The 13,385-nt window shown below is 39.7% G+C and overlaps 1 protein-coding gene across 1 annotated transcript in view; it reads left to right on the top strand.

Moving 5' to 3' along the window:
• PCOLCE2 (procollagen C-endopeptidase enhancer 2) overlaps positions 1 to 13,385 on the top strand; it is a 71,289-nt gene that overhangs the window by 44,287 nt on the left and 13,617 nt on the right. The window contains exons 3-5 of the mRNA XM_060011377.1: positions 1,285 to 1,540; positions 8,172 to 8,296; positions 11,072 to 11,208. Of these exons, the coding sequence (XP_059867360.1) occupies positions 1,285 to 1,540; positions 8,172 to 8,296; positions 11,072 to 11,208 (518 nt within the window). The remainder of the gene's footprint in view (positions 1 to 1,284; positions 1,541 to 8,171; positions 8,297 to 11,071; positions 11,209 to 13,385) is intronic.

The following is a 13,385-nucleotide window of genomic DNA, read 5'->3' as shown; positions in this document are numbered from 1 at the left end:
CTATCTCCGTGAGCATGCTTAAAAATTTAATTGCATTTTTTGCTATCAGCTTCTTAGACTGTGGCTTTAGAGCTTCTGATATTCACACTTAAGATAAGCTTCCAGCAATTAGAATGCAACCATGTCAAAGCCAAAATATCCCTCTTCTTGTGACTACTCTGTTACAGCTTCTACATTGGGTGTGTATGTGGCAAAAAAGGCAAATAACACTGAAACGCTTCTTTTTATTATAGGAAAAAAAATTCATGGCATTTACCAGCATGGGGAAGCCATATTTATAAGAAAGCATCTGTTGATCTTTGAGTCTGAGATAGTCTAAGATGAAGCAGTCAGTGTTGCTTGTGTTTTTTTTTTCTTTAATCACTGACCTTTGTCATCTGTAAGCTTTTATGGAATGAAATTCTTATTCTATTGAGTATGAAACAAAGCTGATCAAGACTTTAAACAGCTTGGATGAAGAAATTAAAATAGTGTGAACTGGGAAAGAAAAAGGGCCTTTGTAACAATCCTGCCAAATGCTTTTGTAGCCATTTTCTCTACCTATTCAGGGAACAAGGAGGGAGGAGGAGATTATGGTGAGGAAAGTCTTATGAGAAAGTGAAAACACATCTTTTTCATCAGTGTATTGTGTTTCAAGGCTGCCTGTTATACAAAGTTTTCACCTGGAAAACAAATAAAAACTCAGCGACTTTGAAAAGAGATGATTCACCAATTACTCAATTAATATAATCATTGTAGATATTTGATCTGCATTCTTCAGGACCCAAAGTGGATTATCTGTAAATTAACTGCACAATTGCCAAATCACCCCTTCAGTTTGAACTTCATAGAAACATTCTGTATATTGAGATCGTCCTATTGTATTATTTGTGAAAAATGACATTTCAAATGTTGCTTTGCCAAGCACTATCTCTGAGTGCCATGGTGCTTTGAAATATGCAGATGTGCGCCAAGGTCCAATCAGGACTGGTATTCTTTGTCAGCAATGACTTATCAATTAATAAGACTGATGCAGTATTTTGCAGCTTTGTTGAGACAGACTCCCTAGGAATAAGCTCCTGTACCCCAGAGAATTGTGGAATTTGTCAAAAGAGAACAAATGCTTATCTTTCACTAGGAATGCATTATGGTAGAAAATCTTTTCTGGCCTAGTTCAGAGTTGAGGGAAGAAAAAGCACCATTTTGGGTATTAAACTTTTATCTGCTTATTTTAGTAATTGGCTAGATGTGAAGATTTCAGATGTTTTCATGACACGGTTTTCCACTTGGCCCTTTTCTTGGCAGGTCCCCGAGGGAAAAGTAGTAGTTCTTAATTTCCGATTCATAGACCTGGAGAGTGACAACCTGTGTCGCTATGACTTTGTGGACGTGTACAACGGCCACTCCAATGGCCAACGCATTGGGCGCTTCTGCGGCACGTTCCGGCCCGGAGCTCTTGTGTCCAGTGGCAACAAGATGATGGTGCAGATGATTTCCGATGCCAACACAGCTGGGAATGGCTTCATGGCCATGTTCTCTGCCGCTGAACCAAATGAAAGAGGTATCGTTTCCACATAACAGCAATAATAAGGGCTCACAGTTGTTGAATGCCTCCTGTGTGTCAGGCACTGTTCTAGGCACTTTATATGGATTTACTCATTTAATCTAAAGTTTAAGAGCAATTCTTCTCAGACAGAGAGCTAATAAATACCACCAAACCATCAAGAGACCATTAAAAAGTCAGTCTTGGGTCTTCCTTGGTGGTCTCCTGGTTAAGACTTCACCTTCCAATGCAGGCAGTGCAGGTTCAATCCCTGGTTGGGGAGCTAAGATCCCACATGCATTGCGGCCAAAAAACCAAAACATAAAACAGATGCAGTGTGGTAACAAATTTAATAAAGACTTTAAAAATGGTCCACATCAAAAAAAAAAATCAGTCTTGCCAAGGGGGAGGGAGGGTGGGGGAGGGATGGACTGGGAGTTTGGGGTTAGTAGTTGCAAACTATTACATATAGAATGGATAAACAACAAGGTCCTACTGTATAGCACAGGGAACTATATTCAATATTCTGAGATAAACCATAAAAAAATCAGTCTTTTTTAAAGCCATATATATTCTTATAAAAATTCAAATGTAGAAATTCATGGAGTAAAAATGTGAAGCCTGTATACAGATATACACATACAGCTATAGAAAGATTTCACCCCATTGTAGTCCCCTCTTAGAAATAGCCGTGGCTGGTAGTTCCCATACCGTCTATATGCACTTACTTATATGCATGTACTTTTGCAATAGTTTTTAAAATACATAAGTAGTATCACACATTCATATTGTTTCACAACTTTTTCTTTACACTTCATACTATGAGTTGGGATCGTTCCGTGTCAGTACATGTGCGCTCCCAAGGGTAGAAACCTCTACCCTTGGAAGACAACCACAGTGGTCAACATCTGTTAAACTTACAGCCTTCCGCCTGCAGGCACTCCTAATCTTTTCTTGCTTTGGGCTATAGTGCAACTCGCTGGTTTGAGAGAGCAGCCAGAACCTTTGGGAGGAAATCCCAAAGAAGAATTGAGGCACAAAAAATTTAGGTGTAATCCAGCTAAATCTTTGGCTAATGGCTAAACTCTGCATATATGAGGGAGAACTCAATTGGCCTGGTACAAAAGCATCATCTGGAGGTTGAAAAAAACAGAGATTACAACTGCTGCCCACTACCAGGGCAACAGACTTTGAGCTTGGGTCTAGCCAAGTTGAATGCCTGCTAGAACAAAAGTCACTTTTTATAGGAACACAACAGAATCTAGAGACTTTATAATGTATCATTCATAATGTCCAGTATCCAATCATGTGATGAAACCAGGAAAGTGTGTCCATATTCAAGAAAAAAAGCAGTCCACAAAAACTGAACCCAAAATAACCCAGAAGTTACAGTTAGCAGACAAGCACTTTAAAGCAGCTATTATAAATGTTTAAGGATTTAAAGGGAAATATATGTGTAAAAAATAAACAGATTGAGAATCTCAGAAAAGAAACTATGTAAAAAAAGAAAATGGTAATACGAGAGCTGAAAGATACAGAACATGTAATTTTTTTTTTTTTTTTGCGGTACGCGGGCCTCTCACTGTTGTGGCCTCTCCCGTTGCGGAGCACAGGCTCCGGACACGCAGGCTGAGCGGCCATGGCTCACGGGCCCAGCCGCTCCGCGGCATGTGGGATCTTCCCGGACTGGGGTACGAACCCGTGTCCCCTGCATCGGCAGGCGGATTCTCAACCACTGCGCCACCAGGGAAGCCCCGAACATGTAATTTTTTAATTTACCTGATGGGCTTACAAGCAGATTGGAGGTGGTAGAAGAAAAAGGCAGTGGATTTGAATAGAAATGATCCAAGCTGAAGAACCAGGAGGAAAAAGATGAAAGAAAGAGAGCCTCGGAGACCACTGAGACAATGCCAAGCGGTCTAACACATGTGTAATTTGTGTCCCAAAAGAAAAAGAGAGTGATAATAATGCAGAAAAAATATCTCAAGAAATGATGGCTTGAGGCCACCCAAATTTCGTGAAGAACATCAATTTATAGAGCCAAGAAGATCAGCAAATCCCAAATAAGATAAATAAAAATGAAGCCACACCTAGGCACATCATAATTAAATTACAGAAGTCGAAAGATAAAGAGAAAATCTTAAAATCAATTAGATAAAACCCAAATCACATACAGAAGAACAATGGTATGAAGGATGGCTTTCTTTTAATCAGAAACAATGGAGGCCAGGAGGCAGTGGAACAGCATTATTAAAGTGCTGGAATAAAAGTATCAACCCAGCATTCTACAGCTAGTCTTCAAAAATGAAAGTAAGTCAGAAAGAGGAAAACAAATACCGTATGCTAACACATATATATGGAATCTAAAAAAAAAAAAAAGGTTCTGAAGAACCTAGGGGCAGGACAGGAATAAAGACGCAGATGTAGAGAATGGACTTGAGGACACAGGGATGGGGAAGGGTGAGCTGGGACGAAGTGAGAGAGTGGCATGGACATGTATACATTACCAAATGTAAAATAGGTAGCTAGTGGGAAGCAGCTGCATAGCACAGGCAGATCAGCTCGGTGCTCTGTGACCACCTAGAGGGGTGGGATAGGGAGGGTGGGAGGGAGGGAGACGCAAGAGGGAGGAGATATAGGGATGTATGTATATGTATAGCTGATTCACTTTGTTATACAGCAGAAACTAATGCACCATTGTAATTATACTCCAATAAAGATGTTAAAAAAATAGAATAATAGTAATGGTAAAAAAAACGAAATAAAGACATTTTCAGATAAACAGCTGCATCACAAGAAGTATTTAAGGAAGTTTCTCAAGTTGAAGGGAAGTGGCCCCACAGGGTAACTCAAAGGTAATGGAAGGATTGAAGGCCACTGGAAATGGTAAATATAGAAGGCTATATTCTATTTTCTTCTCTAATTTCTTTACATGTGTCTGTTCAAAACAAAGCAAACAAAAAACTTTACCACTCTATTGTGGCAAGCGTAATGTATGACATAATATATATGACAACAATTGAACAAAGGATGGAAGAGCAAATGGAAATATACAGTACGTGAAGAAATACACTGTTAACTCTAAATACGCTGTCCTTGGAGAACCCATTAAAACTGCAGTCCTTGGAGAACCCATTAAAAATGCACATATTTTAGCTAAAAGCCAGAAGATTAAAATAGAATACCAGAATTATTGAACAGCCCAAAGAAGGCAGGAAAGGAAGAGCAGATGGAACAAGAGAAAGGTGTGACAAATAGAACAAAATAGTAATTGGCACACTGTCCAAACATGTCAATAAATACATTAAAGGTAGAGGATTAAATACTCTAATTAGAAGACAGTAATTATTAGAATGGGTTCAAAAGCAGAGCCCAACCATAATTGTCTAAAAGAAAGCACTAGAAATACAAAGACAAAATAGGTTCAACATAAAAGGATGGAAAAATACGTAACATGCAAACTTCATTAAAATCAAAACTAATGCTTATAAAAGGCAATGTTACAAAGATGAATAGACAACCTACAGAACAGGAGCAAATATTTGCCAAACTACCTCATAAAGGATTTGTATTCAAAATATATAAAGAACTCAACAGTACAAAGATAAAGATCCCCATGAATATAAAAATGGGCAAATACTTGAACAGATACTTTCCAGAAGAAGATATATGAATGACTCATAAGTACATGAACAACTGTTCAGTGTCATTACTTAACAGGGAAATGCAAATTAAAACCACAATGAGATACCACTGTGGTTTTACGTACCAGCCGGGGTGGCTAAAATAACTGACCGCACTAAATGGTGGCAAGGATGTGATGCAACCAAAGTGCTCATCCCTTGAGATGTAAAAAATGCTACAACCGCTTGGGGAAAAAATTTTGGTAGTTTCTTATGAAGTTAAACATCTACATCTACTCTTGGCCCAGCAATTGCATTCCTGGATATTTATGCAAGAGAAATGAAAATACATGTCCCCAAAGAGATTTATACAAAAATGTTCATAGCAGCGTTATTCGCAGAAGCCCAGACTGGAAGCAAGCCAAATGAATATCAGCAGGAGAATACGTGAACAAACTCTGGTTTCCACACCCCAGAATACTACTTAGCAACGTCAGGGAACAAACTACTAATCCACACAGCAACATGAATGTATCTCGGAAATTGTACTAAGCAAGAGAAGTCAGACGCAGAAGAGGACACACCGTATAATTCCATGTATATGAAGCTCTAGAATAAAACTAATATAAGGTGAAATTTTTTAGAAAAATGGCGTGAAGAGCCAGCAGACTGACTGACAAGGGATACAGGAATTTTGTGGGAAATGATTCTATTATAATCATAGGAGTGTGGCTCACACGGGCAGATTCATTTTTCAAATTTTTACAGCTAAGACTTGTGCATTTCAGAGTATTGAATTTACCTCCCCCAAACCTGTAAAATGATAATAATAATAATAATAATGCAGGTGGTGAGCATTGGGTAGTGATGTTGATAGAATAGTAAAATGATGATAATTGTTGAAATTGGATGATGCATACATAGAGATTCATTACATTGTTCTGTTTACTTTGTATATGCTTGAAATTTTCCATGAATTAAAAGTTACAGATGGACTTCCCTGGTGGTGCAGTGGTTAAGAATCCGCCTGCCAATGCAGGGGACACGGGTTCGAGCCCTGGTCCGGGAAGATCCCACATGCCGCAGAGCAACTAAGCCCGTGCACCACAACTACTGAGCCTGAGCTCTAGAGCCCGTGCGCCACAACTACTGAGCCCATGTGCCACAACTACTGAAGCCCTCATGCCTAGAGCCTGTGCTCCGCAACAAGAGTAGCGCAATGAGAAGCCTGCGCACCGCAACGAAGAGTAGCCCCCGTTCGCCACAACTAGAGAAAGCCCCTGTGCACCAACGAGGACCCAACACAGCCAAAAATAAATAAATAAATATATATTTTTAAAAAGTTACAGAAATTACTCCAGGCTCAATTTTTATAACACACTGTCTTAAATTTAGAGACTTCTTTTAAGAATGATTACCTTCTGTGTCACAGAAATATTTTTAGTAAAGTATATTAATTCCTTTCAGTGTTTCTTTGTTCGTTAAGTCCCAGTAAAATTAAATGTAAAACTTGTATTAAAATGTCTTTCTAAAATTATTTCTGTGAACCTTTTTGTATTCGGTTGACCAAAAAGTTCATTTGGTTTTTTCCGTAAGATGCTACAGGAAAAACCCAAACGAACTTTTTGGCCAACGCAATACATATGCATAGAGATTGGTCTGAAATGATGTTTGTCACATGTTCATTGTGGTTAGTGGGATTTGAGGTAATCTTACCCCGAATTTAATTTTAATTTTTTTTCCCCCCACCAGTGAAGAAACAGCTTTACTAGGAGTCTAGGCGTATTTGGGAAACCCAGTTCAGTCCCAGAGAAGTGCGGCTAATATCGGCACAGAGCAGGAATCTAACACTGCAGAATTTTCTCTTGAAGACCAAGTGTGAAACTAAACCTCCATCTTAATATCCTAACAATCAGAAGTGCTGCTGCGTTTAGCTGTGGTGAAACTTCTGGAAGCTCCTAGTGAAATAATGAGACTTGTGCGTAAAGGGAGAACCTCCAGCACTGCTGAGTCTGAGCTCTACATGAGGTTATGGGTCTGGGGTGGGAGGAATAGAGGAAAAGGCAAGGGGATGGTCTCATCCCCACACAAGACCATCTCAGTGTGCAGGTGAGGGAGGAACCATGGGTCTGGGGACAGAGGGCAGCAGAGGGACACTGGCTGACGAAGCACAGTCCCTGTCATAACGCACAGGGCCTGTGCTGTCTGGTGTGAGGGCACCTCCAGCAGGTCCCGGCAACACCCGGTGGCACCCCTTCCTGAGGCCCCTGGGAGAGAGCCTTCCTGGTTCTATTCTGAGTTCATTCAGAGCAGAACTGCTCATGCCTGGCGGCAAGTCCAGGGTCATGGTTAGCTGCGCGGGATTGAGCGGCCCCCCTGTGACACCTATACCTGTTAGTCCGGGAGACTTCTCTGGAGCAGTCACTTTCTCAGACCAAGAGGGAGCTTGCCCAACACAGGCCCAATCCAGAAATCACTCCCACCTTCTTTAATGCTTTTCTGTATTGCTGAAAATTTATAAACATGTATTGTTTTTACAAACAAAATTATTCTTAAAAATTGTGAAATGTATAGTATAAAAAGTTTTCTAGGAATGAGAGTTGTCTACAACAGCTAATTCAGATTTTGTCCATGGACATGGACAAAAATATTATTAGTAAATAATACCCCTGCCTTGAGAGTTCTAATGAGCCTGCATGATTTCTGAACGAGTGCATGCCCAAATGTTTTGTCTCGTCCAAAAAAATGGGAAAAAGGAAGGAAGCTATGGCCCTGATTTCACTCCTTCTCTCTCTTGTGCTGATATGATATGCCATGTAACCTAGAGATCATTGTGTGTGTGTGTGTGTGTGTGTGTGTGTTAGGGAGGGGGGTGGGTTTAGAGGAAACTAACCATTTTTTTAAGAGAAAATTTAAAAGCATCTGTCATTGTCTTTATTATAGTATCAATATTCCAAATTCCTAATTTCCCCATGGCTGCATTGCCATAAACTTGGATTTTCTTTTTTCATTTTTAATAACTTCAGGGGATCAGTATTGTGGAGGACTCCTTGAAAGACCTTCCGGCTCTTTTAAAACCCCCAACTGGCCAGACCGTGATTACCCTGCAGGAGTTACTTGTGTGTGGCACATTGTAGCCCCAAAGAATCAGGTAAGATTCCCTGAAAACATGAAGAAAGTATGCATGTGTGAATTAGTGTGAACTGTTAAAGCTACAGGGTGAGGAAGACCCCCCTGGACACAGTATTTCTTCATGCAAAGGCCCAGGTTAAAATTGCCTTTGTGCCATTTGACTTGCAAAGTCACGGATTTAATTTCCTATTATAGAATTGTAATTTTCAAAACAGGTTTTGAAATACAGATGGTCTGCAAATTCCACATGAGATTGTTTAACCCTGTGGAAGATGTTGTAAGCATGGGGTTATAAGCAGCAGTGACTAACCATGGGAGCATAACAAATCCCCAAGTACATGTGCACCTCAGGTTACCATTTGCTCACAGAGCATTATGTCCTGATAATGGCCCTCTTAGAGACCAAATCAGAAACAGCCTGAATGCTTCACTTCAACAAAGCCAATGCAAGCATACCACATCATCTTTTCTAAGAATGGTCTGATGAGAAAACTGGTGGTGTGTGTTTTTTTTTTTTTTTTTGGTTGCTGTTTAAAATAAAATTTGTGTAGGTTCCCCACAAATAACTTTATTCATTGCTCTAAAACAATCAACAGAGAAGTTTTCCATTGTTTATTAGTATGTGGTTGTATGAATTTTTACCCTTTTTGGGGACCACTTTCAGATATTAATCGCAGGGTTGAACTTAGCATGAGAATAGACCAAGCTTACATTGTGGAATTCTGAAAATAACTTTTAAAAAAATTGTTATTATTACAAAACATTACAGACTTATCAAAACACTGTATGGTGAGCATTATAATACTGTTAAAAAAACTTTTCTAAATTGATCTTTTGTATTGCTTACACAAATATTATTTGACATATATTCATTTCTTTAGTGGAAAATTATTCAGGTAAATATACCCTGAAAGTTAGTGATTTGAGTACACACACACACACACACACACACACACACATTTCACACACTTTGATCATAATCCTAAAATTCAGTTTTATTTTTAAGATGAAAAATATGTTCATTTATTTGATAATGAAAGATTCTATAGATCTATTAAACATTTTATAGTTTAAAATAAATTTAAAAATTAAATTTCTCAAACGTTTAAGTCATTATGTAATTCTTGAGATAGTATTGATCATTTTTCTCTCTGTGTCATTTGTAAATATGTTAGATTAAATAATTTGAATTTAATTATACTCACAGATTACAATTTAGCATCTTTTTCCCATTGTTTTTCTCTTGGATTATTTAAATTTAAATTTGGGTTTTATCTTTTTATATGACTTTTGGCTTCAGCCAGCTGAGTTTTTAATCATGGTTGTAGTGTCTGAAATCACTGGAAACTGTCCAAATGAGAAAAATAATATGAGAAAGTTAAGTCCTAAGTAATTTCTATGTAAATCTATGGGCATTTTCTTCTATTAAAGACTTACTTTTTAAAAAATTATAACTTTCCCCTTTCCCCTCCTATTTATTTACTTATTTTTATTTTCTCTTCAAAAGTTCTGTGACTATTTTCTAAGTAGAAAAAGTCCAGCCAATTTTTTAATAACCTAGAACACATTTTATTACTAACCGCTAAGGAGTTACAGGACCCAAAGAGGAAATATTTTAATATAACTTAAAGCAGTGTTAAGTATGAATAAGCAATTATTCACCCATCACTGGTGCTGACTTTTTAAAAGTGGATAAATATGTGGATAAGTGGCAATGATGTTCAAAGCCACATTTTACCTCTGTGTCTCTCTGTGGTACCATTGCTGTTATCACCTTCACCCACGTTACTGTGTCTAAGTCTTTGCTAGCTAACAACTAGTAACAGTGTGCCTGTCCTAACAGGAGTTAATGCCTATTATATTCCATAAGCAGCAAGGAGGGTTGCCTGCCCACCTGCCGTCCAGCAAGAGTGGGGACCAGCTCTCTGGGTGCCATGGGTATTTATGAACCCAGTGAGACTTCCTCTGACTCACAGGTTGGAGGGAGTCTTGAAAAATCTGCTTATGAGGGGAATGATTGCTCGTACATCAAAACTTCTTATTGATTCGAATAATTTAGGACACTATTACTGGTACCAGTGCAAAAAAAAATTAAGAAATACTTCAGAAATCTAACACTGACTTTGTGTATCCATGCTTCTATGCAACCTCTTCAAAAATCAACCAGATCACCAAGTAGACTGTGTCTGGCAGGCACAGTTTTCAAACATACTTCCAGAAGACATCATAGTCAGTTCCCACTTCCCTGAACCTCTGGTCCTAAAGAATCTGACTTCTTTACATGTGGTGGGAACGTGAGTCTCCTTTTCTTGAAAGGGGAACTGTTGTGTCTACCCATCTCACACACCCCAACACACACTACTGTAGGGGACATTGTAGATAATATTTTCATTTCTATTAGTTTTCCTCTGGAGAAGAATGAAGTTGGTGTATAGCCCCGCTTCCCACTCCAACACAAGCCCAATTTAAGTCTTAACATAGGTTTCTGGGGTTATATAGTGTTTTTATACTTTCTTAGCTGTAAGTGAACAGAGTTCCCACGTTTAAGATCCTAATTAGGATTGATCTGGGCTTGAGATGCTCTTTTGGAATGATTAAAAATGAAAGCAAAAGAATACCACAATTTTGATAACTAATAAGTATGTAAACACTGAGAAAAAATTCAAACACGGTGAATACATTTTTTTAAGAAGGAAAATCGTGGTACCCTACAAATCTGGGGAGAGGAAGAATTCTGTCTGAGGTTGTTCTGCACTGCTCCTCTGACACTTCTAACGTTGTGCTTTCACTAAAGCTTATAGAATTAAAGTTTGAGAAGTTTGATGTTGAGCGTGATAACTACTGCCGGTATGATTATGTGGCCGTGTTTAACGGCGGAGAGCTCAATGACGCTGAAAGAATTGGGAAGTATTGTGGCGACAGCCCCCCTGCGTGAGTAGCACCTGTTTTATTTCATTAATATTTTAGGAGCTCTAAACTCGTTTCTTATTAAATTGTCCAGTTATATTGTATTTGCTGGAAGATTTTGTGGTGGTGTTTTGTTCTCAAATTCTTGGGTTCCATGGCAGTGGAGTCCCGTACCTCATCAACACAAAGAGTAGCCAACCCAGAGAGCGAGGCAACATTAGCAAGAGTGTAGAGAGGGCTCGGCAGCCAAACAGATAAACCGAAGTGGAGCTGGTGATGCCCCTGGGGCAGATGCTGAGCCAGAGACCTGACCTGGATACCTCACTGCCCTGCAAGCGGGGAGCTGAAGCATCAGAGTGGAATGAGGAAAATTCTGAGCAAAAACTAGGGAGCTGATTATTGGGAATCCAGACGAGGAAACCTGGAAGCTTATGACAGATCCAGGTGATTCTATCTGTCCTGGACTTTGGGGGCTTCATGCCGCCTCGCATTGTTGCTCAAATTCTTGCTGAGTGAGCCTGAAAGGTACTGTGTATTTATCACCAAATATTTATGGAGCTAAGAGCTCTGCCACCTACTGGATGCATGACACTGGGCAAGTTACTTAACTCCTCTGTGCTGTATTTTGGTGCAACACATGACTGTTTTGGTGCAAGATATTTCACACCGTCACATACAGTACTAGGAAAAGTGGCAATGACATTACTACAGCTTGCCGGCCAAGTCACCACTGTGCCAATTTAAATAGCCTTTCTTATTCTGTTGCTTCAACATAATTAGAATATCTGCATCACTTGATCTTACACGCATTTCTATGATTTCCCATAGACACATCTGAGTTAAAGCAAGGTACTTTCCGGTTTAAATTCATTTCTATTTATTATGTTTGATAATAGTAAGCATTTTTGATGTGGATTTTACAGTCCAGCTGTAAACTGTACGTGGCATTGCTAGGGGAGGGGTCAAAACTAAGACAGTTTTGAAGGAGAAGGAACCGGCAGGAGGATTTGACCAACCATGGTGGAGCCAGGTCAGAAAGCTGTTGTAATTAAGACAGTGTGGTTTTAACAGAGAGGTAGAAAAATTGACTAATGAAAACACCAAAGAGAGGCCAGAAACATACCCACGTGTCTCTGCAGATGAGACATATCCCAGAGACGCACAGATCAGCAGGTAAAGGATGACCCTATTGAAGAACGAGGCAGGGACAACTTTTGCTTCTATGGTAAAAATGAATTGTATTCATATCTAACAGCACACAAACGTCAATTACAGATGGACTGGGAACTGAAATGAGAATTTCTGCTCATCAAAATACACCTTAAAGAGAGGGAAAAGAGAAGGCACAAAACGGAAACAGATATTTGTAAAATACTTGATATATTTGACAAAGACCTAGGTCTAGGTTCCAAAACATATCAAGAAATCCTTAAAAATTATTAAGGAAAAGATAACAACTCAGAAAAAATGGACAAAAGACATGAAAAGGCATTCCCCAAAGAAGAAAGTTGCACAGTGAATAAATCTTTGACAGGAAGGTAAATTGGTACAATCACTTTGGAGATCAGTTTGGCAGTATCTAATAAAATTGAAAATAAGGACCTCCCTAGTAGCACAGTGGTTAAGAATCCACCTGCTAATGCAGGGGACACGGGTTTGATCCCTGGTCCGGGAAGATTCCACATGCCGCGAGCGACTAAGCCCATGAGCCACAACTACTGAGCCGGTGAGCCACAACTACTGAAGGCCACGCGCCTAGAGCCCATGCTCCGCAACAAGAGAAGCCGCCAGAGTGAGAAGCCCGTGCACCGCAACAAAGAGTAGCCCCCACTGGACACAACTAGAGAAAGCCTGTGTGCAGCAACGAAGACCCAACACAGCCAAAAATAAATATACAATTTTTTTTTAAATTTTTATTTATTTTATTTTTGGCTGCGTTGGGTCTTCATTTCTGTGCGAGGGCTTTTCTCTAGTTGGGGCAAGCGGGGGCCACTCTTCATTGTAGTGCGCGGGCCTCTCACTATCGCGGCCTCTCTTGTTGTGGAGCACAGGCTCCAGACGCGCAGGCTCAGCAGTTGTGGTTCACGGGCTTAGTTGCTCCGCGGCATGTGGGATCTTCCCAGACCAGGGCTTGAACCCGTGTCCCCTGCATTGGCAGGCAGATTCTCAACCACTGTACCACCAGGGAAGCCCAATAAACA

This window comes from Delphinus delphis, chromosome 4 (genome assembly GCF_949987515.2).
Source record: "Delphinus delphis chromosome 4, mDelDel1.2, whole genome shotgun sequence".
Taxonomy (NCBI): Eukaryota; Metazoa; Chordata; class Mammalia; order Artiodactyla; family Delphinidae; genus Delphinus; species Delphinus delphis.
The sequence above is the reverse complement of the archived record's forward strand: the minus strand, read 5'-3'. Positions and strand labels throughout refer to the sequence as shown.